Below are 23,858 nucleotides of genomic sequence, written 5' to 3' on the forward strand. Positions count from 1 at the left end.
TTTTTTTTTTTTTTGTACTGGGAATCATCTCAGGACCTGGTAGGCATGGTGCCACTGAGCTAAGTCCCCGGCCCAAAGAGATGATTTTGATCATTTTCAGAAAACTCTCCACCCCTTAATCGTTTTTGTATGCTAAACCTAACCCTCCCAAGTCAAATTTCACTGGCTTTCATCCCCCTGACGGGGAACTAGAAGCACTTTTCCTAGTTTAGGGATCCACAAAACAAGCTCTGAATGTGTTTATTACTTGGCAGGCAGGGGGATACACAGCAATGCTTTGGTTGCGCTGCAAAGGGTGGAGCTTGTTACCCCCACGGGGTGAGTCCAGGGCCAGGAAGCACTGGCATTTATCTGTCGGGAAGTAACTTCCGTTAGGGTGGACAGGGCCTGCATAGACAGTGCCCTAGGGTGACAGGTCTGCGTCTCACTTCACGCTCACCAAGAGGAAGAGGCGCTCAGCCCCGAGCCCACACCTTGGGGAACTGCTGCTCTGAGTGGGGAGCTCTTTGCCAGGTTCAAGGAGGACAGCTGAGGTCGCACCTGTCCCAGTCTTCCCTTGCCTGGGCTGGTCTGATCTTCAGGTCTGCGGTGTCCCCGCTTGTTGGAGCCCAGTGTTGCTTGTCCCGGCCCTTCTCTCTCCTCTGCCGCGCGTCCTCCTCACCACAGCTCTTCCGGTGGCTTCAGTGTTTCTCTGGAACTTCAGAATAATTTTCCTACTTGTATCTTACCTACCTAAATTATTTTCCAACTTGGAAGAGTGGTGCTTAACCAAAGTTTGTTTTTTTAAATTCCAAAATAAAGTGGAAACCAAGAAAGGCAAATACGCTTCTAATGAAATCACAGGCATGCACCGGAAACATTTATGTGAGTAGGCAGCTAAATTCAGAAGAAATCCGTGCATCTGTTTTGTTTCCATCAGGTGGAGGCAAGAGGTGCTCGGGGAACTGTGGCCCCAGGTCCATCCCCCTGCCACCCAAGGGACCTGCAACTCTAACAGATGGAGTCACCTGCTAGGCAGATGTGGCTTGGAGACCTGTCCCTAGGTCTCCCTTCTTACTGTAGACAAATTAGAAAGTCCATCTTCCCTTTGTCCCTTCCTTTGGGGGGTTGTACAATTCTGTTTCCTCTAGAAATAATAATAGACCCCTTTAAAAAACTATCATGCTAAACTGTAAAGCTCTTTATTATTGTTTAAAAATCATAATGCTGCTGGGGATTAGCTCAGTGGTGCCACCCCCGCCTCACAAGTGCAAGGTTCGGAGTTTAACCCCCAGAACAGGAAAAAAACCAGTAATACATGTAGAAATACCTAGTAGGATTATCAAGAAATTATAAAAATCTTTAAAAATGAGGTGTGCTTTGATACACAGTAGGGGAGAGTATTAAAAGAAATGTGTAGGTGGCTTACTTTTCTTTCTTTTTTAAATAAGCCAACTGTTTGGTTTTAACCATGGAGATGAGAAACTTGTCTTTGTATCTGAAATCATTAGGAAAAAACACTAAAGTGATTTACAGATATTTATGAAGTGCATGTGGATGTAATATAGTTTATTCTCTGCCTCCATAAGGAAATTCTCGGGGTTGAAGGTGTAGCTCTGTGGTAGAGTGCTGACCTAGTATGTATGAGGCCCTGGGTTCCATCCTCAGTTATGAAAAAAAAGGGGACATTTTTTAAATTAAATAGTTTGACATGTAGAATTCAGAAAACTGAATTCAGTTTTTAACACACCTCCCCTAAAATCGTATCTGAAAATAGACTATTTCAGATATGCAGAATAACCTGACCTACAGGACACCTTTCATATGTGTAGTGGTAAAGTGTGCTGTGCCGGCTGTGACTGGTAATAAAGCTGGTTTTGCCTTGGGTGCAGTGTGTTAGGTATAAAGGGGTTCATAAAAGGAAATTCGAGTTTCACTTTATTTGGAGGAAATGGGCAGGGGTCCCCACGGTAGGAACCCCTCAGTATCAGGGGGAGCTTCCCCTCCAAATGCTTGGGTGGATGCTGGGTAGACTTTGATTTCTGTCATTGTGAGGTGTAGGGCAACTTCCCTTTGGATCTTTATTGCTCCCTTTTACTCTGTGTGGCCTGGTCAGTTTCAAGGACTGTATCCATTCATTAAATTTTTTTTGTTTTGTTTTGTTTTGTTGGTTTTTTGAGACAGGGTCTCACTATGTAGTTGATACTGCCTAGAACTTATTATGTAGCCCAGGCTGGACTCAAACTCACAGTGATCCTCCTGCCTCAGCCTCCCGAGTGCTGGGATTACAGAAGTGTGCCACCACACCCGGCTTCCATTCATTAATTTGACAGAAGTAACTTTGGTTAGATCCGCTGTTTTCCTCCCAGGACTGAGGTCTGTTCATTTTCTTCGTCTTCATTCATTCATGCCCTACCTTTAAGCATCCTGAGAAAATTCGGCATATGCAACTTATATAATATACTACCAGCTTTGTTTTGGTCCAGTCTCAGCACTGTCAGGATCAAAGAAATAAGTATAGGGGAGCAAATAGTTGAAAACAATTCAAATCTTATCTCTCCAAAAAGCCTGAGGTGGGAATAAATACATCCAATTGAATGCAGTGTTTAGAAGCTCTTTCCCATCTTGACCATTTAGTAGATGGCTCTCAACTCCACCCACAAACTTTCTCCTCCTGGAAATTTACCCCGAAGCCCTCCTCGGGTCTCCTCGCTGTCCTTCCTCATGCCCTTATTCCTTTCTTTCCCTTTAGGTCTTGCTCTGTTTCTCCTCCCCTTTGTATTTTTCCACTTCTCCTCCTGTTTCTCGTGTCCATGTTAATAAGCCCAGAACCAGGGAAAGGGAAAAAGTAAATCCAGAGTAACCCCAGGAGGCAGCAGAAGAAATAAAGTTGAGATCACCAGTATGTAACTATATTTTTCTCCTTGTCGCTTTTATAAAAGATTTACAAAATACTATTGAAAAATTAAAGAGCCAGACCAAGGAGCCTATAAATTGGCATGAAAAATAAGACATTAAATTGCATGCTGTTGTGTAGTTGACGCGGAACTTTCATGATCAGTGTTACAAGAGGATGCCTTTTGTGTTTCTCCCTGTTGATGAGTAAAGCACACATTAGTTCCTCGATCGGATGACAGAACCCTTTTAGCCTTTACCTCTGAACACTGAAAAAGGTGATGTGTTGAAGAAGGGCCACAGAAGCAATTTATTGCAGCAACTGCAGGTGAAATGAGAGGGTATGAGCCAAGGCAGGGCTCAGGGAAGGTCTGAGACTGCAGCTTTCTGATGATCTCAATGGAAGGATACAACTCTGCTGTCCGGAAGAAAGAATACAGCCAGGGGTGTAGAGACCAGAGCGACGATCTATGAGTACGTGAGTGACAGTCGCCAGCTGCAGGCACTGGGGCACCAGAGGGAGCAAAGAACTGGGAACGACTGGATTGTGCATGCCTTTTTGGAGGAGAGGTCTGCTACTGTCCAGCCCCAGCCCATTCCCCCGGCAGGGGCACTCAGTGCTGTTATATCCTCACTCTTCAAAGTGAATCTGAAATCCAAACTTCCACATGGAATATCCTACTTTACATGCTAAGCATTTAGTCTTTTTGATCTTAAAAGAATATCCATGGCCCAAGCAGAATGCACCAGCCCTGATCCGGCCATGTCTCTCTTCAGAGGAAAGCGTAAACTGCATGCTTACTTTGAATATGTTTTTGTCAGTGTCGCTTCCGTTTTCCACGCTGTGTTCCAGACTACTTCGCTGGCCAGATCTGGAGTTAGGTTCCTGTGAGTCTTTGGTGACCAGGTCTGTGTCCAACAGTTCATTTCAGTACTATGCCAACTGCCCAGCCTCACGGTCCCGGAAGATGCACATCAGGTGCCAGCCGCAGGCCCGGCTCAGCGTGCCATACTTCTGCCCAACTTGGCTTCAGATTTGGGACTCCTGTGACCCCCTCCCCGGTTTTAGTATTTCATTAGGAGGACTTGGTTACTCAGGAACACAGTTGCTTCCATTTTCCAATATGTCACAAACGATGCAATTCAGAAATGGCGCAAAGGACAAGATACACAGGGCAGAGCCCAGTCGGCCCAGGCTTCCGCCCCACTCTAGGGCCACTTTCCCAGCATTGTTCACACCCAGCAGCTCACTGAGCCCTGACCGATGAAGGTTGGTCTGGAGGTTCGTGACTTAGGCGTGGCTGACACTGCCTGTGGTTCCCCTCAGTCCTCAGCCCTGTCCCATCCGAGATATATGCGGTTCGCACCCAGAGCACCAGCGCTGTAATCAGGGCTCAGTCTTCCTGGGGACCAGCCCCAATCCTGACGCTCCCTGCACTAGTCAGTCCCAGCCAGACATGGAAGGCACTCTTAGTCACTGAGGAGCTACCATCTGTTTTAGGAGGTCTGTGCTGGTCACCAGGGAGCAAAGGCCAAACACTCATTTTTCACTGTACCACGGGTTCTCTTGTGTTGCGTAAGAGCTGCGTGGTGTCCTTGAGGGACCCAGCTGTCCCAGACCATTGTGTGACGTATGCTCTTACCTTGGAGATGGACTTTCAGGAGTAGAAAGCAAGGCCGAGTTTCCTTCAAAAATCTGTTTTGGGTCTACTCTTACACATAAATGAATTATCCAGGTCTCACAGTTCTCCACTAAGTAGGTTTTATCAGTCTCCTCCTCCATGAATCCTGTATCTTGTGTACAGCAATTAGAAAACTACCTGAAAGACCCCAAATGAACATAGTGGATATAAACCAACTAAATCGTGGCTCTCTACCAAACTAATTTTAAAAAAGCTTTTTTCTACCCGGTATTATTCTTTGTGATGACAGGACACGCGATGCAGCACTCATGGTTTATGATGTTGAAAACACATTATCATAAAAAGGTAAATGTAGGAGTATGTTTAAAAGCGGTATAACATTCATAGGCTATATTCCTGAAAGTGAAAGGTGGTGGACATTGCGCTGGAGCACGTTCTTACGCCACTCGTCCTTGCTGTCTGTCAGTCTGCACGTCATTTCTGTCTGTCAGTCCGCACGTCATTTCTACCGATTATAGACTCCGTGTTTTACTTCCAGGCTGCAGGGAAGCATTGATTTGTAAACTCACCTGATTATTTTCAGGGTTGTAACTCTTTAGCCTCTATTTTCCTCCACATTTCCGCAGTTTAAGCACTTAAGGCAAGGATAGGTTAAAGTCAGAGGATGGAATCCCTGTCATCAGTGTATTTCTGCTTCAGATTTTTCAAGGTAACTCTGCTTTAATTGGCAGGTTTTCCAGAAATGGATACAAGAAAGCAAACTCCCTAAAAGAAGGATGCCACTGAAATATATTGACGTGATAGCAAGATATCTGTGTCACTAAAATACATCCTAATGCCGTTTTCTATAACATGCACAGGTTGACCAGAACACCTAATTCATTCTGAGTTAAAACAAATTTCCAGAAAACTAACCCCATCTCTCTCCGTCTCACTACCCCCAGAAAAGGTTGTGTATGCTAAGGAGTTCTAGTAAAAGAAAGAAACAATTGTTTGGAAGACTCCCTTTGCTTTACAGGTAATCCTAACGGAGTAACTGGTTTTGGTGCAGATTGAAGTGCTTAGATACAAAAGTGAGATATATCCTGCCTGTTGGTTTTCTTACCTAATATCCCTACCCCCAAAAGGCTTTTTGGAGTCAACAAAAAATAAAAGCTCACACCTGTGATATTCTCACTGCAGCTTGAGATTTCAGAGCAGCCCTGAATGAGTTCTTTGTTCTTTCTTTAGAAATACATTTATTACAATTACTGGCAGCAGTGAATTGTTTCCAAGTGTCATACACGTTGTGCAGACACAGTCCTGATTTGGAAGCAAAGATGGCGACTTGTTGCTTAATTTGCAGTGTTAGAAGCTCAGCTAACTTGTGTAGTAGGCTGGATAATGCCCCGTACAGATACCCAGATTTTACTCCCTGTTCGTGGCAACAGAGACCTTGAAGGATAGGACTGAGTTTAGGATCTGGATATGGAGAGGTCTTCTTGGATCCTGAGGGTGGGACCTCTCTGTAGTCCCTAACAGGGAGGCAGAGGGACACATGACACTGAAGCCAGAGTGGACACAGGCTTTGCAGAGCAAGAGGCTGCAGGGAAGGCTTCTCTAGCAGTTGGGAAAGGAAAAGGAGGAGCTGGCTGCGGCCCTGCCCACAGCTGGATTTCACCCTAAGCAACGGACGTCAGACTTCAGACCTCCAGAACTCTGAGGGCATCAGTGTGTGTTGTTTTAGTCTCCAAGTTTATGGTAACTGGGTACAGAAGTGACAGGGAATGAATAAAGCCAGTCAGTTTCACTACGTTTAGTTACATAAGCCACATGCACAATACCATTGTTAAGCAAAGGAGAATAAGTGATTTCCAATATCCTTAGCATTTTTGTTTGCAGATTTTTATTAACTCCTGCATTGCTGTGTTCTTGGTTGATAAGCGGTAAAATTCTTTTTTTTTTTTTTTAATTTTTCCCTGATAACAAGGATTGAACTCAGGACCTTGCGCCTGCCACGAGGGCACCGCACTCTTAAAATTCTTAATATTTGAATACTTCTTAACACGACGCAATTATTATTTCCTGAAGCAAGCTCCCTTGCCTGGTTGCAGACTTCGGTTTATACGTGAGGAACATAGGACTCCTAGTGGTTCAACTTGATGATGTTTTCAATTTGGTGATGGGTTCCTTGGGGTTTTAGGAGCATTATCTGGGTTACAGTATGTTTTACTTCTGATCAGCTTATCAGAGACTCAGGCACCTCTGCATTACCGCTGTCTGTATTGTTGCTTGCCCTACACCCTTTTCAGCCTGTGACCCAGCGTCCTGACTTTTAGAAAAGGAGACTCAGCTCTCCCTTGGGGTGGTGTATATGCGCAGCAAAAGCGAGTCTCCTTTCAGAAATGCAAGGCAAAGTCCACACAGCTCTGTGACATCTTGTGAACATCCCTGAAGTGTCCCATGTGGGCCGACTGCAGGGCTGCTCTAAGGGAGGATTTGCAGTTTTCCCAGCATCTGTGTACTGCTCACCAGTGTGCCCCAAGATCTGCTGATGCCCTGTGTTTTTTGTTTGTTCGTTTGTTTGGTAGGCGGAAATCGAACTCAGGTCCTTGCACTTTCGAGGCAGGCACCTTGAACCTCTGAGCTAAATCTCTGGCCCAAAGCCAGGTGTTTTAGTATTTGGAGGAAGTCAGAAGGAGGAACTTGAGTCTGGGTGATTCTCTTCTAGTTGTCATTCTAAGTGCTGGTCTTTATCAGAATGTGATTGTTCCCTGAGGCCTCAGGAGACTGTTTATGTGTGCATGCCCATACCAAATCATATCACTAGTTTTGGAACAAAAAGCAAAAGGATCTCTAACTGTAGTCTGTCTTTGAAGCTAGGATATTTTCATTTTAACTGGTGAATTTCAATTTTGGGAATGGGAGGAATTTAACTATCATGATTACATAGTTTAAAAAAAGAATGTAAGTCTTAGAATATGCTAGAATCAGATACATTTATAGATCTTTCCAGTCATTATTCCTATTTTTTGTTTGTTTTTATTATTTATGCATTTATTTTTTTCCCGGACCTGGGATCAAACTCAGGACTTTGTACTTACAAGGCAGTCGTGATGCCACAGAGCTAAACCCCCAGCCCGTTTGTTTTTATTTGACCATAATTCCAAGAGAGAATTTTCATCAGGTGATTATTTGTCTTCCAGCTGCCTGTAAGTTTGATTTTATTTGCCATGTATCACAGTTAAGGATGTGTAGTAGAAACCAAAAACTGGTCCTTTTTTTATGAAATCACAATGAAATTGAATACAAAAAAATGATGATCTTCTAGGCATGATAGGTTTGTACTAATACTAGCTAGCTCTGTACTGAATTCATAGCAAAACTAAATACTTCTGTGTAGTAAGAAAAACAATGTGAGCATGGATTCGGGTGTTGGATTTGTCAGATTCCGTCTCTCCTGGTTGTGTTCTGTTTTGTAGTGCTGGGCATTGAACCCAGGGCCTTATACATGCTAGGCAAGCCCTCTTCCACTGAGCTGCCCCAGCCCTTATGTTGCTTTGTGTTCTCTTCTTTACTTGGCTTCTTAGGAGTCCACGCATAAGGATAACGTCAGCAGCATATCAAATAAGTAACCTGTGGTTCCGAGCTCTTGTGAGCCAGGCACAAATTGTGTTTAATAACAAAGTAAGCCCTTTGTGTACTGTTTATTTTATTCATCCAAAAAAAAAACCCCACCTCGGGCCAGAGGTTTACCTCAGTGGTTCTGCTGCCCTCTTTGCAAGCACAAGGTCAGAGTTCGATCCCAGTACTACTACTACTCCTACTCCTACTACTAATAATAATAAACAATAAGCAAGAATACAAAACAAGTGAGTTAATGTTTGAAAAGAAATTTTTTTTAAACCCACCTCTATTTATTTTTATCTCAAGGACAACAAACCTGGGGCTTCACCTTAGTAATTCTTCCAAGGATGAGCTCTTGTGGGACTAAGGAAGATTCAGAAACAAACCTCTGGGCCCAGGAGCTGAGCCCGTGCCATTAAGTCTGGAGGTGGGAAAAGTCAGGGTCAGATAAGCAGGAAAAACCGGCCTCGACTCAGGGACAGAACAGCACAGTAACTAGGTTGCCACCAGGACAGCCAAGAACCAAACCAAAGGAAAATGCCCTGACGGAGGCAAAGCAGCTCTGATTTGTTTAAAAAAGAGGAGGAGAGAGGGAGCAGTCCAGGGATTCACCATAAGAGCTGGGCTCAGGAGAAAGAACTATTGGTGATACTGAATTTTATGTTGTTTATTGGCCTTGTAGTTACAAAAGTAAAATATGCTTCCTATACCCAAAAGTTTTAACAATAGCCAGCTACGTAAGTGTAAAAATTCTTTTCCACCTTTCCTAGTAAACATCTTTTTTTTTTTTTTTGGTATGGGGATCAAACTTAGGACCTTGTGCTTGCCAGGCAGGCGCAGGCAGTGCCACTGAGCTAAATCCTTGGCATCCTAGTAAACATTTTCCTGTGCTTCCACCAAAGCTATAGACATCAAGAACCACATGTATACCGTCATTGTTTTGAGAGGATTTTCCCATATTTCCAGTTTGTTTTTTTCCACAAAACTGAAGTCATAGTGTAATACTATTCTCTAAGTTTCTTCATGCAATAATGTTACGTCTGCGTCTTTTATGTAGTAGTACGTTTTAGTGATGTACTACTGTATTTCCCTACAGAAGCCATTTTTAGGGAGAAATGTGTCAAGGAAGACTATTGCCTTCATGGTTGAATGATTTTGACATTTTCTACATTTCTTTCTGGAGCCCTGGCCCCACAGTGGTGGGGATTTTTGTTGGCTTTGGTTTCTTAGTTGATTTGCCTTGCTTTTGATACCTGTTAAATACACACAGTACTATGTCCTGACCTTGCTTTCCAGAGTCTGGGAACTCTGATGTCATCAGATGGGAGAATTCAGTGAAAATACAGGCGAGGGACAGATTCTTGGGAAGGGTTAAACAACTTCAGCACATTTCCTAATCTCAACCAGGTATAAAGTGTCAGAGCTAGACAGGGCCTTGAAAATCATGTCAACTGCTTGCTTTTCTTTACTTAGAAGCCTCAGGGTGTTTATCATCCTTGGAGAGAAGGTCCCAGAGCTGAGTGCTGCAGCACCAAGGCTGCACCCCTCTGGTCCCAGCCTTCTGTGAGCACTGGGGGTGGAGTCCATGCATGGCCGGCTCTTCCCAGGGGTCCGAGGATGTCCAGAATCCAGTGCATTTCACCTCCAGTCCAGGGAAACAGAAGGGAGGCAGGGGGTGGCCGTGGCCTTTGGCTCTAACTGACGTTTGTGAATTCTGGATCCACAGCTAAACTCTGCTTGGAACCTTGGGAAGTGGCCTGCATTTTCCTCTGCCTTCCTTATCTGTAAACAGAGAGATAAAACTGCCTACCTCTGGGGCTCTGGAGACCACGGGACATTTGTGACACACAACACAGTGCCTGCTCCCTATGTCCTCTCCCTAGACACTGCAAGAAGAAAAAAGCCCTTCTACATTTTTCATAATAATCTCTTTAAAAAACTAAAACTCAATTTTCGGACAAAATTCGTGTTAAATTATTCTTACAGTAGGAAGAAATCTTCAGACCATAAACACTCAAAGATTTTTGAATACCCATAGTATATGGTATAAAATTTTTAAAGTACAAAGGAGAACACCATGAAAAATGATTTTCTTACCCGCCTCTCCCCCCGAGCTAATAACTCTAGTCCAGTCTGGCCTGAACTCATTTTAGCAGTTTCGTTGTGCAGCTCAGGAAGACGTAAAGCGCTCAGGAAGACGCTCCTGAAGTGCTCAGTACTCTTCCCACCTTCGCTCTTCCTTCTGTCTCTTGCTTCGAGGCTGTGTCTCCGGTCCCTGACCATGGTGTTGTGCATGTCGTAGTCCCTCAGAGTCCATTGAGCTCCGCCAGTGCCTTGCTTACAGCCACGCTGTACGTTTTTATTTGATGTTAGAGGTAGTAGCCCTGGGTGGCTGACTCGTGAGTGCTTCTCATGTCCAGGAGTTCAGATTCGATATTTATGTCTGCGCCACTTTCTTCGGAAGCATAGAGAACCCCAGGTTGTACAATAAGAGCTGTTTATATCTCGCTGAATCACACAGACGCATAGACACTGATAGTAACTGGAGAAGCCTGTAATTTAATACTTTTTTTGTTTGTTTTTTGAGACAGGGTCTCACTATGTAGTTGAGACTGACCTGGAACTCATTGCGTAGCCCAGGCTGGTCTTGAACTCACAGTGATCCTCCTGCCTCTGCCTCCCGAGTTCTGGAATTACAGGTGTGCTCCACCATGCCCTGCTTCTAACACATTTTTCAGCATGTGGGGCTAATACATTTTCTTTGTGCATCGGCTCTCTGAATCAGGAGGGGAATACATATGCACACACATTTGGTAGCGCTGGGGATTAAACATAGGTCTCGAGTGTGTTAGACACATACTCTATCACTGTACCCCTCCACTGTGCATCCCCAGTTATTATTTTCATTAATTCTTAAAATTTTGTTTTGGGACAGAGTCCTGTTGCTGGTCAGAGCAAGCTGTGACAACTCGCGTTCATCCGTCTATTTACATGTTCAGAGGTAGTAATTGAAACTGAGTGTGGTAGTGTACACACTTGGGAGGCTGAGGCTGGAAGATCTCCCTGAGGTCAAGGCCAGCCTGAATACACAGCATGACCCTCTCTCAAAAACCCCAAAATTATGTAACTGTGAATTATTTTAGAGAAAGGCAAATGGAACATAGCATTATAAAACTTTTTCTAAAACCGTACTTGACAGTCAAATGTGAAATGTCTTTCGGTGGTTTGTTTTTGATCCAGTTTCTAGTTTTTTATATTGTTAGACATGTCTACAGGACATAATATGTACATTCTTCTCAGGGTGTGGTCAGCCCCACATAACACATCTTCTGTGCAGAAAAGGGAGAGCAGGAGTAAAACAATGTGTCCCATTTTGTTATTTCCACATGTGAGAATCGGTCTCTGATGAGATCCCCCAAATAGTGCTGCCATTTATCAAAACACAGCCCTGGACCTGAGTGAGGCTCATTACTGAGGGGCCTTGAAGTGAGGACATGAAATGAAAAGGATTAAGAAGCAGCATAGCTCAGGCTGCATAGAACTAATTTTTGACTCCGATTTTCTCTCCTAAAAAGGCGGTGTTTTGAATGGTGCAGAAGGTTCAGTGAACGTGTTTTGGTCAGCTGATGTCAGGATGGGGTCGTCCCTCCACCGGCGCCATTTTGGCCAAGGCCTGGGCATTCTGCTGAGGCAGAACAGTTCCACGCGAGGAGAGGCGTCTGCGTGGTACCTCGGCTCCTGCAGTCAAACAGTAGCCTCGCCGGGAGAAAATTGTTTCATTAAAGGCATTATCAGACCCAGCTTTGCAGAGAGCCACCTACTCTTGTACCAGAATAGTTTCAAATGGGGTAATGGAAACGTGTTTACGGAAAATAATGGCCTGTTATGAGTCTGTAATTTTGAGCAAGCCGACATAAAAAGACAGGCGAGCTGAGAGACAAGGCTATTTTTCTCTGCGGCTTTTTCCAGCTGTCTTGCTGAGGGCCTCAGGCCCTCATGTGTTGGCCAGTGAACACCTGAGAACCCGGTGGTGGGTGACACGATGCTGGAAGTATCTTGAGGGAGTTCAGGACCTTCACCCCCAAAGTGGACTGTGCCACGCGGAGAGCTTTCTGTGGCTCATTCTCAGAACATGGCCTGGCTGCACTGGGGGCTGTTGCGTGTAGGCTGACACGTGTTGTCTCCGCTGAGTCTAACAGAGGATCCTGTCCATAGCTAAAGTGCAGATCCCACGTTTGATCTGTGGGATTAGTGAGGCTCAGCGGGTGAGGTCCCTGGCCTGAGGTCAGAACTGTCCAAGGGTCAGAGTTAAAGACATGATAGCTCAAGGATCCGTGCCTACCCGTGTTTAGAACAGCTCGGTCCGCAGTAGTACAGTCTTAGAAGCAGCCTGTACATCCTTCGACAGATGCATGGATCAGCCAGGCGTGACATTTATACGCTGTGGAGTACCGCACTCCCATAAAGAAAGATGGTTTGTAGGTAAATGGATCCACCCCGAGAGCATCGTGTTAAATGAAATAAATCAGACACACGAGCTTAAATAACGCGTACTTTGTCTTACTGAGAAACTCAAAGGATAAATAAAAGATAGGTAACTGAAGCTAGGGAGATAGATTTTAAAAAAAAGTGAGGAGGGGATGGATAGAGTCATGGAGGGAGGGGAGAGAGGAAAGAAGGCAATGAAGGAAGGAATGAAGATGTGTTATGTACATGGCCAGCTTCCCACAGGCATGAGAACATTATGTACTCCAAACACGGACTAATAAAGTGATCTGAAAGGAGAAAAAAGAGCTCTGTAAGGGTCAAGGCGTCAGAGAGACCTCTCTCAGCTGTTACATTGGTTTGTTCACCATCACAGAGAAAAGCGCATTGAAATCGAACCTTCCTCCGTGAATTATCCTACACTTATGTCACTTTCTACCCACACATTTCCTTATTTGTTCCCGAAGTCAAATCGTCCAGATGGTCAGGAAGGCGAAGGAAGCAGAAACGTTGTAAGAAGAGGTGCTCGGTGCCTGGGTACCTCCCGTGTGGACACCGGGAGGGGCTCTGGCTGCAGTGATGCTTGTGTCCGTCCCAGCAGAGTGCCCGGCTCTGGGAAGCCAGGTCCTTTCTCACAAAGAGTCTACCCTTCGGTACTGCACAGACGTTCTCGAAAGACTGGTAAGGAGGGTGGACATCGTCGAGTTCCAGAGTGACGCATCCGCTGTGAAATATTTTGAAGGATTGCATTTCGGTGGAGTATTCTAAACTTCGTCTCATCACCTGAGACTCAGGAGCGTTGGCAGCATCAGAGATGTCGACCGAGGCACCGGTCAGCTGTTTGTAATTGGAGTGATAATTATGCTTTGCCGTCGTGTGACTGGAGAGCTCAGGAATCTTTGCTCTTCCTTCAGTATTCTGGTCTTGTGTGCATGGGAAAAGAATTACTCACAGCAGAACCGGTGCGCGTCTTGCCAAACCTTGGCCCTGAGTTTTGGAGCAGTGACACAGGACTTGTTTTTACTGCCTGCTTGTCCATCCGTGCAAAGGTTCCCTAGAAAACTGAAAGTGCTGTGTGTGTGTGTTTTTTTTAAATGTAACATCTCAAGCAGGTGTCATAATAGGGTGATTATCTGTCTTCGTATTTTAGAAACACACAGCATATAATAGCCTATGGGAGATCTCATCTTGGCTCGTGCCTGTGACATTTCCCAGTACTTCTTGAGATATAATATTGTGGATGGAGACTCAAGGAAGGGCTCAGGGTCACTGTGTAACATTTTTTAAAGTGATTACAAAGGAAAGAATAAATGAGAAAATGTTACTAAAGGCCGGGGATTTGGCTCAGTGGTGTCGCCGCCAGCCTCACAAGCACAAGAACCTGAGTTCGATCCTGCATACCAAGAAAAAAAAGTAATTGGAATATTTTTAAGTATTTCCTATATCAATTAAGTAATTTTCAAAGCCCAGCAGCATGCAATTAATAGGATATCTTGTAAGGAAAGAATAAATGAGAAAATGTTACTAAAGGCCGGGGATTTGGCTCAGTGGTGTCGCCGCCAGCCTCACAAGCACAAGAACCTGAGTTCGATCCTGCATACCAAGAAAAAAAAGTAATTGGAATATTTTTAAGTATTTCCTATATCAATTAAGTAATTTTCAAAGCCCAGCAGCATGCAATTAATAGGATATCTTGTAGTAAATCATGTCTCCAATTCTTTTCTCTTCTCTCTCTCTCTCTCTCTCTCTCTCTCTCTCTCAGACTGAAAAAGAAAACAAGCCATTCGCCGCCAGCCTCACAAGCACAAGAACCTGAGTTCGATCCTGCATACCAAGAAAAAAAAGTAATTGGAATATTTTTAAGTATTTCCTATATCAATTAAGTAATTTTCAAAGCCCAGCAGCATGCAATTAATAGGATATCTTGTAGTAAATCATGTCTCCAATTCTTTTCTCTTCTCTCTCTCTCTCTCTCTCTCTCTCTCTCTCTCAGACTGAAAAAGAAAAAACAAGCCAAACAAAATTCAGAGACAGCAACCAGTGTAGCTACAAAGCCCGCTCCTGGGAAAGAAGATGCTCAGCCTGTCATGTTGGAGCAGGACAAGGGCAGCATCGTTGTGGAAGAGGAGAACGTTACTGATGAGAAGACAAAAAGGAAGAATAACCAGCTAAAGGAGATTAGGCGCACAGAGCTGAAGAGATACTATAGTGTCGGTGAGTACCTGTGATCCTGTTTGCGAGGCTGATTTCCGAGCGATCTTAATAATAGTGGTAATAGTTTCTTCAGCAGCTGCTGAATGCCCCAGGCTCTTGCTTTATATATTTAACTTTCTGTAAAAGGATAACAGTGAAATAACACCGCGTTCTCTTCTACTTTGTGCTTCTGGTATCTGGCACAGTGTCGTGTGTGTATTTTATTCCAATAAACACTTACCTAATGAGTGGTTACTTTCTTCCTGAGAAATACTTACTTTTTAACATGGAGAGGCGTGTCCATAAAAGAGTTGAGAAAAATGCCCATAGCTTTTTTCTTTCTTTTTTTCCTTTTTGAGACTGGGTCTTGCTGTGCTGACCTCAAACTCACAGCGATCCTCCTACCTCAGCCTCCTGAGCGCTGGGACTACGGGTGTGCGCCACCACGCCCAGCACGGTCATAGTTTTTGACATTAGCTGTATGCAACAGAAAATGTCACTGTGTCTTAGCATCTGCCAGTTAAAAGCTTTTTAAAAGTGTGGGCATTTTAGTTAAAGGGCAGCTTCGAGTAGGTCTGTGGGGCTCCAGCAGTTCTCGAACAGCCGTGGCGCCGTCAGTGGAATACGTGGCCCTTACAGCAGTGTCACTGTGGCTCTGCAGGGCCATGAGGATGCGAAGAGGGGCACCAGAGACAGAGCTCATGACGTGCAGCTTGCCCTGTGCTCTGGGTGGCCAGGGAGAGAGAACTGAGTGAAGTCCTGAGACAAAATGCACTGGCAGCACAGGAAATGTGCCCTGTAGACCAGCGAGGAGGGCCCGGGACCGGTCCCAGGTCACGCTTCAGGGAGTTGGATTAGAACTCCTAACAGTGCTCATAAAAGACCAAGCTCCTCGCGGGCATGAGGCAGTCGCATGTGCTCCTTTGCTGCTGTTCACCTCCAGCAGGGAGGAAGGAAGAGTCTTCAGGTGGAGCGGGTGGTTTGTACCCAGCAGGGGCAGAGATGATTACCACTGTCACGTCGCTGAATGGGTCCCGTCAGTCTCACAGAAGGTACGAGAGTCTGTACCTGTCACTGTAGGGAAGGAGACCTCTGCGAGGGGAACTTCCTCTTACCGTTCAAGATGTTGTTTCCAAAGAGAGGAGAGGGCTGGGGGAAGGTGACCTTTTGTATCTTTTTGCCCACTGCTCCTTGCAGCATCCGGATTGCTCTTTAGTGTGGTGTGCTGAGTTGCTGTGTATCGCTGGGCCTAGAGCTGGAACTGTCCTCACACAGTCAGCCCAGTCACCAATTCTCCTGTTGCCATCCCTGTCCCTGTCCCACGTAACGTTCCGTTTGCATTGTTTTCAGCACTTACCTGGTTCCTTGTTAACAGGCCATGGTGATTCGACCCTGGCGTGTCAGCAACGGGTAATGTGCATTGAGTGGAAGAATTTTATTTGTGCTTCGTGAAAATTCTGGCAGGATATCGGCAACAGCATAGTCGCTGGGTCACAGCGGTTTTGTGATTGCTTTTTGATAGGCATAAGGAAAGGGAAGCCACAGTGACCTGTTGCCGCCTGTGAAGAATGATAGCGGAAGAGCTGGTCTGGAGGTTTGGGGCGTTTCCGTGGGAGAATCCGGCGCTTAAGTCAGACCAGCAGGCAGCCACGGAATCCCAAGGCGCCGGCCCTTCCCCCTTGGGCTGTAGCTCAGCTTCCAGGCCTTGACCAGGCGATGTCCCGCCCCGGTGCCATCACGATCACTAGGTGGCGCATGAGCCCTCACCTGGGTTACCGCAGCCTGGTTCTGCTACTTCCGGCTCTCAGCTGGCTGACCCTGGAGGAGATAGGGCTGCCTCTGAGGGTGTGGACTCCCCTGTGGGGGCCTCCCTATCTCTTGAGGCAACCGAAGGGTACACAGGCTGTGCTGATCAGAGCCTGGGGCCGGGAAGAGGCACACTGAGTGTTTGCTGTAGAAACAGTGGTGTTGTGTCCATCCCTGCAGGATGTGAGGAAGAAGAAGAGTCAAGAAATGACAAATTAGGAAACTGAGGGAGGAGGGAAGGAAAATGATGAATCTGTGTGTGGAAGTGTTTTTGAGGTGCTATGTGGATTCGTCCCCAGAGACCTACATTTTGGGTAAAAGGCCTGTGATTTGCTGCCTGCAGGTGGGAAGAGAGACCTTGTGTTGAAAAGAAAGGTCCCAGGGAACACACAGAAAGATAAAACAGAAAGTTGGTGAACAACAAGTGATAATATGTGTAGGAAAAACTAAACACTGATAGTTGTTTCTCTGGGTACAGAAATTACAAGTGAGTACATTTGCTTCATTTTACTATATTACATGTCATAAATGTTAATAATCAAAATACAGAAAGCTGAATAGAGTCAGAGGCAGAACTTTGCAAAGAGAGCATTAGAAAAGTGTAAAATTCTGTCAGCAATGTGTGAGGAAGTTATTGCTTTTTGTAGATTTTCACACCACATCTAAAGAAGCATATTTTGAGAAAACATTATTTTTATTTGTTCAGTTCCTTTTATTTGTGCCTCTCTTAAGCCTTGGGCAATAATTTATTGCTATCTCATGACACCTTAAAACAACACATCAGTTCAGGTGCTGATAATGTTAAGGAACGATTGAGTCATAGAATTGCCTCAGCACAACATGGTGCTAGTTCTATAAATGTTTTGTTTTGCTTTTGAGCGGAGAGTAGGAAAAAGGAAGTAGAGCAATTACATTATGACAGATGGCATCTGATAAATCTAAATCCAGCACCTAACTCAGTGTCTAGCAGAGTATCAAAAAGAAAAACCTTCCAGAAGAAATGGACTCAGCTCTTCCGTACTTCTGTTTACGCTTGCTAAAATGTATCATTTTTTCTCATTTATTGTTTGTGTTAACTCGAGAACTTGTTTGCTAATAGTGTATCTGAATATACTTTTCAGAATTAGCTATCAAGTTAAATTTGTCACAGATATATTGGGGTGTTTTTAAGTGGATCAAATGATACATTGTATTGTTACAGGATCAAAGTATATTAAATTGGCATGAATTTTACAAGATACTTTTGAATTATTAAACAGATGGATCATTCCTTAGAATAGTACCTACCTTTTCTTCTGAGAACTTGGAGATATGAGTGGGAACGTTAACACTTATGGATTATGCTTGGGTGTAGGGAAGTTCTTCATTGGAAACAGATGTGGTGGTGTTAAGATTGGAAAAAGGGTGGAGAAATTTTATAAACAACAGAGGCAGGCCAAATTAGAATAAAATGTGTTATAATTATATAATGTTTTAATATAAAGAGGTTAATACCAAGAATCCTGGGTAGCAAAGTAGACACTTGTAGGTAGGATGTCATTAACGACAAACATAAAAACACATAGATAAGAGTATGGCTAGTTTTGTGGTGACCGTAGTCAAGGATTTGTTTAAAGAGGACTTTTGCTCTATGAATGAATTTAATTTTTCATCATTAATAAATTTGTTATGCCCTTGTAATCATTTTAAATCAGTTTTCATTCTTGAATTTAAAAAGGAAACCTAGTTCCCCAAAAAAGAAATTTTCTGTTTTTCCCTTGGTATAGATTTTCAATTTTCATGAAAGTAACCATCTACTGGGCTGAAGATTTAGCTCAGCAGCACAGCACCTACCAGGCAAGCGTGAGGTCCTGAGTACCAAAAAAGAAAGAGAAAGTAACCACTTCTAAGTTATTTCCCACAAGGGCAACCACAGACTTTTCCGTATACAGATTACTTTTCTAGGGGGTTTTAGAGCCACATGTGTGAGGTTTTCACAGCGTCATCTGCTTTCTCTTGCACACAGCAAGTTAAGAAAGCGAAGGTTCCATTGTTTTGATAAATGGATTTCCGGACATAAACCGATCAAGCCACAGCATTTCATGGTATTGCTCTTCCATTCCAAAGCCATGATCATTCTGGTACTTAGTCTCTCAAGAAACAAGAAAGGGACTTGAATGTGGAAAGAGGATGTCAGGAACCTGACCGAGGGGCTGAGGGTAGAGTCAAGAGGTAGAATGTGCGCTTGGCCTGAGTGAGGCCCTGCATTTCACCTCCAGCACCAAAACCAATAAAAACAAATATTTTTCTAACCAGGCAGAGTGGGCTCCAGGGATTTGGGTATAAAGTGAAATTATTAGGCTAGAAACAGGCCTGTGTTTCTTGGCCCCATTGGAGAAGTCGGAGTAATGTTTCAGCGATGTCGCTGCGTGAACACCTCAGCCATGGACAGGACCAACCTGCCGGTGTCCCCGGAACACACAGCGGTGTGGCTGAGGGACAGAGGTGGGGAGAGAAGGGGGCACGCACGGAGGTGCTCTTGGTGAAGAAACTGGAGCCGTGGGGACAGAAGCTGTCACTGTCACCGCGGCCAGGGTGAGGGGAGAAATGACAGGTGCTGAACTCGAACCTGAGTGTGGGAGTCAGACCATCTCACTGCGTATGGAGCAGAATGAAGGGGAGACCAATCACCTGGGTAAGCTGCAGCAGATACGCACGGTCGTGGCTACAGACGAATTTAAAATCTTTTCTCAAAGTTGCCTTCAACGGAGCAAAGAAGAAAGTTAGACCCCAGGCTTCTGAGCAGTGACTGCTACAGCAATTAAAATTTTCAGAGCTGTGAGGTCAGAATTATTTTCAAGCTCAAAAAGACAACAAGACGTTCTCAGAAGTCTCAGGAAATTCGCGCTTTGGGTCAGATTCCCCAAAACAGATTTAGTGAGAGGGAGAGATGTCCTTATCTGAAACACATCAAAACCTTCACCTTGAATGTGAAAAAAAATCATAATGAGCACCACAACTAATTAAACCTAAAATTAAGAATATATAGCCATTGTAAATATGGCTATGTGTGAATGTAAAAAGCATCAAAATTCTTAAAACCCCAGCTCTGACACCTCCTGCTTGTCTAGTAATTACCTTGTTTTGTAACTCTCAGATGAATGAATATTGAGAAATAAAATTAGAAGGAGGGTGAGAGCCCTGACGAAGAGCAAATGCCTCTTTCCGTATCCCATTGCCGTACTGTTGCACACGCCTGCCCTGCGGCATTTGTAAATTACTCTATTGTCTGCTGGCCCTGATTTCTTGGGTCCATGTTCTGAACAGTTAGTGGACAGACTGACAGACAGACAGACCAGGTGGAAAGGATTTCTGTCCACAACCTGGAAGCCTCTGCAGCCACCAGCAGTGATTCCGGGCACCCACCCAGCACTGTGGCTTTCTTTTCTCTGCTGTGTGCTGTTTTCAGCGTTGTTGCTGTTGATGTTTTCATCCATCTCATTTCGTAAAAACTGCACTGCTTTAAAAACTCAGAAGATCAACATTGTGGTTGACTTTAAACAGTTGATCCTAAAGGAAGAAAGCTCAAAATCAAGAGTTAAATTTCTTTATTTTTATTTTTGCTATTCCACGTCTGCAGTGCATAATGATTACATTCACCGTGGGGAGTTGGGAAGTGTGCATAACTCACCTTCATTCTTTTTACTTCTCTTTCCTCTTTCTACACCCGTCCTCCATCTCTCGGTCCTCCTCCCATTGGCAGAAGATCCATTTCTCCGTCTCCTGTTAGTGTTAAATTTCTTTGGGAATTCCAGTGCTCAGGAGGTGAACGTCACAGGGAAGCGGCTGAGACGTAACCACTGCTAAGCAGAATTGGTTCAATGAATTTTCCTTCTCTTTCTCCGCGGTTCTTCCATGAACACATGTTCTTGTCATTGTTGGATCGCAGAAGTTCAGTCATTAAGCCAAGAAGCTATGTCTTTACAGCCCCATCCTCCTGGGGTGATCTTGCATTCAGAGCAGAGCTCCACCGTAGCCGCAGTGGTCTGCATGGTGCATGTCCTGTTTCCTAGTTCTGTATCGAGTTACAGTACACTTGCATTATCGCAAAGCTCACTGGAGGAAAGGTGTACAAATGTATTAGGCAACAGCTTATGGTCAATGATTTTTTTTTTTTAAGCTTTGAAAAACAAATTAGAAGTGAACTGAGGAAGGGACAAGGGGAAAACACCTTAACTTTGTGTTAGTCTCTCTGGGCTATTGTGACGCAATAGCATAGACAGGGTTTCTTACAAACAGTAGAAATTTCTCGGTTCTGGAAGGTGGACAGCCCAAGATAAAGAAGCTGGCAGAGTCAGAGTTTGGCGAGAGCGCACTTCCTCCTAGACCATCTTCCCGTGACCACACATGGGCTTCTGGGAATGGCCCTAATCTCACCCACGAGGGCAGAGCCTGTCCACCTCCTCTTGTTTCCCTGTCATCGGACCTTGACCTGGAAGGTGAAGATTTCACTGTGGCACCTGGGGCAGATGTAAATATTCCAGCTACAGCAAATTCACTGATGGTGGGAAGGTAATGCAGTTGAATCTTTGCGGAGGGCAGTTTTATCATTTTATCAAGGGCCTTGCTTTTGTGCGCCGTTTGACCCAGCATTTCTGTCTATAGCAACTCAGTCATGCACAAGGCAGAAGATTTAATCACAGTGACTGTTGTTTAGCAGGAAAGTAAAAATAACATGAAAGACATAAAGTGTGTTACATTGTGCCACTGTAAAATGATGTAGTAAAACAGTGACAATTTTAACCAAATATCACAGTAGGAAAAGTTATAGATTATAGTTTCGTTTTTACTAAAAAAAAAAAAAAAAAAAAAAAAATTCACCTATATACTAGAGGTAGCAAAAGGAGATGAAACCAGCACGTGTAGTTCCCTCTGGATGGAGATTATCTTAGTTACTTCTCTTGTTGCTGAGATACAATGCCTGACACCGAAAGTTAAAGGAGGAAAGGTTTATTTGGCTCACAATTTGTAGAGACTCCAGTCCATAGTTGCCCAGCTCCAAGGCAGGGTGCCACAGGGCAGAGGGGCATCACAGAGCAGAAGATAAGCAGCAACAGCAGCAGTACACAGCCAGCAAAATGAGAAGAGCAGCTTCTTTCTGCCCTTTTGTACACAGTCTAGGCTACTTGGCTTACAGTGGTGCCCAACATATCAGTGGACTGATTTAATAATCACCCACCCTTACTGCTAGACACACTTGATCCCGTCACTCTGAAAAAGCCCCACCTATGACTACATGGGGACTTGGGGGGACCTCTAGACAGAGCCGTAACAGGTAAAGTGGCTGATTTCTTTTTGTTCATCCGCCTTATAAAATGACCTCGATGGTCCGAATTTGTGTCCGCCAGCATTCCTGTGTCAAGACCTTTGTGCCCAAAGTAGTGGTCTTAGGGGACAGGGCCTTCTGAGAGGTCTTTAGATCCAGAGGTTAGGGTCTGCAGAACTGGAAGCAGCACCCTTAGGAAGCAGACCCCTCTGCCAGGTGTGGACGCCGTGGGCCTGCGCCTTCTGTGAAGTCGGACGGTGCTCTCACCCGCTGTGCACTTCCTTGTGCGTTGACCCTGGACTTCCCAGTCTTCAGAACCGTGGGAAATAAATTTCTCTTGCACATATGCCACCAGTTTAGGGCATTTGTTAATAGTCCAAAGTAGACTAAGAGTATGGCTCTGTACAGCTTTGATTCATGTGGAAGTGGCTTTTTGTAGTTCCTGTATTTTCTTCTGAAATCTAAATGGATCTAATTAAGTCCTTGATCCATTTATGAAAGAAAGGGGATGTTTGGAAAAGAGGTTTTGGAAGGTGGGAAGGAGGGGAGAACATGGAACAGGAGGAATAGCAAAGAACCTGTTTTTCAGTCCCTGTGGACAAGGCGCCTTATCTCCTCCTGATTTATGACTCACCACGATTTACTACAGGAAGTAGTAACTTCACAAAGGCAAAATCCCAGGAGCTGAGTCATTTGCCAAAGTTCACTGCTGGTTGGCTTGGAGCAGGGATTCGTGCCCAGCCCTCTTTGGTGCCAATGCTGGAGGGACACTGTGGGCGTCCTCCTCCTCCTCTCATGCAGCTTTGGGAGAAAAATGAGGCAAACATGGAATAAATTGTTAGCATTTGCTCCATCCCTGAGAACATTATTGTTTCTTAGGAGAGAAGAAAACAGCGACGATGCGTAGAGTTTCCTCCCCTGAGCTGTAATTTGTTTTGTTTCAGTTTTTGGTACTGGGGATTGAACTCAGGACCTTGTGCTTGGGAGGCAGGTGGTGGAACCACTGAGCTCAATCCCGGGCCCCCTGGGCTGTAATTTGGATAAAGGCAAGGTTGAGACTTAACCACGTAACTAGAGCCCTTCGCTCCGGGAATCACCACTCTCCAGTCATACGTGGAGTCACGCTCGAGACACCCACTGGATCTACGGCCATTTGAGGCTGAAGGCTGTAAACAGCCGGGTTCACCTGTGTCCTTTGGTGACAGTCACCTGGAGGAGCTCACTCACCCCCAGGTAACTGAGGCCTGCAGCAGGGTAGGGTGCTGGGCTTTGAGGTAACGCTGCACTAGTACATGGCTTCCTGCCCTGAGACACTCACATTCCAGATCTTCATTCAATATGACTCATTATTGTCAAACAGTAACAATAGTAAATAGTATCAGATACCATTAAGATTAGTAATGTTTTGCTTGTAGCCCCCTTGAAGGAAAGGAAGTAACTGGTACTTCAGGACTTTTCTCTGTTTGCTGGAGGAAGAAGTGGGAGTTCATTTTTCCTGACCCATCCTTGTTTCATTTTGTTTTTCTTTTAATTCTAACAGCTTATGGTTTAGATTTTTTGAGAATTTACTCTTCAGATGCTGAATAACTATACTGAACCTTTGAACTGTGCTGAGAATTTGCTTCTTTAAGCAAATATAAGTCTTATATTTTGTTCCATTTTTACGTTATTTTTTCCTTGTTTGAATTGTTTTTATTAGTACATGTTTGCGGTACACAGTGGGGAGTTGGTCCACGTGCCTAACACAGCTTGAATCCTTTTACATCCACCCCCACCACCCGTCTCTGGGTGTCCTTTCCATTTGCATAAGATCTGTCTCCCTATTTCATATGATCTGCCTTTTATTTTAATTTACTTATACGTTGGATTTCTCATATAAGAGAAACCTTTTGCTCTTTAAGTCTGTGTACCTGATTTATTTCACTTAGCACTAAAATCTCACTGTG

At 44.5% G+C, this 23,858-nt stretch overlaps 1 protein-coding gene across 2 annotated transcripts in view; it reads left to right on the top strand.

Moving 5' to 3' along the window:
- Ncoa7 (nuclear receptor coactivator 7) overlaps nt 1-23,858 on the top strand; it is a 113,087-nt gene that overhangs the window by 33,053 nt on the left and 56,176 nt on the right. For both annotated transcript variants that reach the window (XM_010625761.3, XM_010625762.3), the window contains one exon: nt 14,602-14,822. In XM_010625761.3, the coding sequence (XP_010624063.1) occupies nt 14,602-14,822 (221 nt within the window). The remainder of the gene's footprint in view (nt 1-14,601; nt 14,823-23,858) is intronic.

Source organism: Fukomys damarensis, unplaced genomic scaffold (genome assembly GCF_012274545.1).
Source record: "Fukomys damarensis isolate Sample0158 unplaced genomic scaffold, DMR_v1.0_HiC HiC_scaffold_14, whole genome shotgun sequence".
Lineage (NCBI taxonomy): Eukaryota > Metazoa > Chordata > Mammalia > Rodentia > Bathyergidae > Fukomys > Fukomys damarensis.